General features: G+C 40.1%; 1 protein-coding gene across 1 annotated transcript; it reads left to right on the forward strand.

The window, feature by feature from the left end:
* Nucleotides 1–217: 217 nt before the first annotated feature.
* On the forward strand, nucleotides 218–1,633 carry LOC135207387 (uncharacterized). Its single transcript, XM_064239116.1, has one exon. The coding sequence runs from the start codon at nucleotides 218–220 to the stop codon at nucleotides 1,631–1,633; it is 1,416 nt and encodes a 471-aa protein (XP_064095186.1).
* Nucleotides 1,634–2,300: the final 667 nt, after the last annotated feature.

Below are 2,300 nucleotides of genomic sequence, written 5' to 3' on the forward strand. Positions count from 1 at the left end.
GGCAAAGCTATCTTTGTATGAATGTTTTCACAGTTGATAGAGGTGACATCTGTCTTGTAGCCTGAGTAATCTAAGACATCCTTATTGTTTGAGGTACCATCCACAATTGCTGGTTTGTCCCTGAGTGATGTAATCTCTGGCAAATAGACTAATTGAAATACAACAATTTGCTCTTGAAAATCAGGTGGACATCATATGTCTGCAGGAAACGAAGCACATGCCCACAGATTATATAGCCATTCCAGGGTACCACTTTGTCTCAAAAGATAGTGTCCAAGCCAACAGGACGGATGGCAAAACAGTAATGAGTAGAGGGCTAATAACATACTACAGAAAGAACCTAGCTGTGAGAAAATGTACAAACCCAAGGCTAGGTGCAAACACGGACTGCCTTACCATAGGCATGCATGATGAAAGTGGAAGACAGCTATTCCGAGTGTGCAACACATATTCCCCAGCACAGGCCCTGGACATTGATAGTAATAACCTACTAGCACAGGATAATCCCCTGTTAATAGTGGGTGATCTTAATGCAGTACATCCAAAGTTAGGCTCTGCAACAGGGAGGAGAAATGTAAATGGCATACATCTACACAAATATCTCATGAGCAGAGAAAACAATATAAGAATTCTAAATGATGCAGAAGCAACACATATTAAAGGAAACAAGCTTGACTACATTTGTATAGTTGGCGATTCAGATGTACACAACAACTGTGAGGTAGTAGATACTCTAACATCAGACCACTTTGGTATCTATGCTGAGATTGTATTGAACAAGACTTTTAAGAGAAAGATCACAGCACGAAAGAAAATCAATGTACCAAAAAAATGGGAAGACAGCATCAGAGAAAGTATGGATGTTTGGCATGATGGCTATGAAGCTAGGAGCAGTGACCAGTATAATGATGATATTATACAAAAGCTAGAAGAGGAAGTGCTAAACCGCACACATCAGCAGAGGAGAGAACCACAGAAACCACTAACAAGCTGGTATAATGCAGATGATGCAGTGAAGAGAATCAACAAGCAGTATAGGAAAGCAAAGAAGAAGTGGATGAATAACCCCAGCCCAGAAAACCTAACAATATATAGAAGAATGGAGAAACAAGTGCAAGATGTTAAAAAGAACTCTAGAGAGAAGTACTGGAATAAGTTTATGCAAGGCATCAATGAAAAAACACCTCCTTGTGAGGTTGCAAGGAGAGTGAGGATAGCCCAAGGGAAGAAAAACAGAGAACCGCTCCATCCCAACCCAAGAGAAAGAGCAAATGAACTTATGACAAAGTGGGCATCTGATGCTAGCAATGATGCACTACCCATCAAGGTTAGAGTGGCAGTTGAGAAGAGGATAAGGAAGAAAATAAAGAAGTTAAGGGAAGCACTTAAGAAGGCAGGGAAGTGTGATGACAAACTCTTCACAGAGCAAGAACTGCAAGAAACTCTGAAGAGTGGGAAGTCTACTGCACCGGGATTAGATGGGATTACATATAATGCTATCAGGTTCCTCACAACAGTGAGTGGAAATCCAGTTCTGAAACTTTACAACATGATATGGTCAGGACAGCCCATACCCAAAGCATGGAAGAAGTCGCTCATAATACCAGTGCCAAAAACCAGGAAAGCCAGGTGAATTTCGACCTATTTCATTGACATCATGTCTGTGCAAGGTATTTGAAAGAATGCTACTAAATAGGCTCAATTTCTTTATTAGGAAAAAGCTCTCAAAGAATTTATATGGCTACATACCTGGGAGGAGCACACACCACTGTATTCATAGAGTAAGTGCAGCCTTAGGGTTAAAATACACAGTGTTCATAGATCTAAAGGGAGCCTTTGATAGGGCTAGCCATATAATTATTTTGACAGAGTTGGCAGAAATGACAGAAGGAAGACTCCTACAGCTCATAATGGATTACCTAACAGATAGAATCAGTTGTGTCTACTTTGAAGGTGTACTATCAAGATGGGAAAAAATGGAGTTGGGTACCCTCAAGGAGGTGTTCTATCACCCACTCTTTTTAATATTCTAATGAATGTAATAGGAAAATTAATATACCAGGAATCATAATAACCATATATGCAGATGACATAGTAGTACAAGCTAGCACAGATAAGAGAATAAAACAGGCAATTAAGGCATGCACATCATTATGTAACAGCATAGGATTAGTCATATCACCTGAAAAGACTAAGATGATAGCAAGGGGTACACGCAACCCCTTGATACTGCACATACAAGGGCAGAGAATAGAGAAGGTAGCGCAGCACAAGTACATGGGTGTCATACTTAATAACAG

The sequence above is a fragment of the Macrobrachium nipponense genome, chromosome 32 (genome assembly GCF_015104395.2).
Source record: "Macrobrachium nipponense isolate FS-2020 chromosome 32, ASM1510439v2, whole genome shotgun sequence".
NCBI classification, from domain to species: domain Eukaryota; kingdom Metazoa; phylum Arthropoda; class Malacostraca; order Decapoda; family Palaemonidae; genus Macrobrachium; species Macrobrachium nipponense.

Excerpts from the sequence above, each read along its gene's own strand:
- LOC135207387 (XM_064239116.1), top strand. The coding sequence starts at position 218 with ATGCCCACAGATTATATAGCCATTCCAGGGTACCACTTTGTCTCAAAA.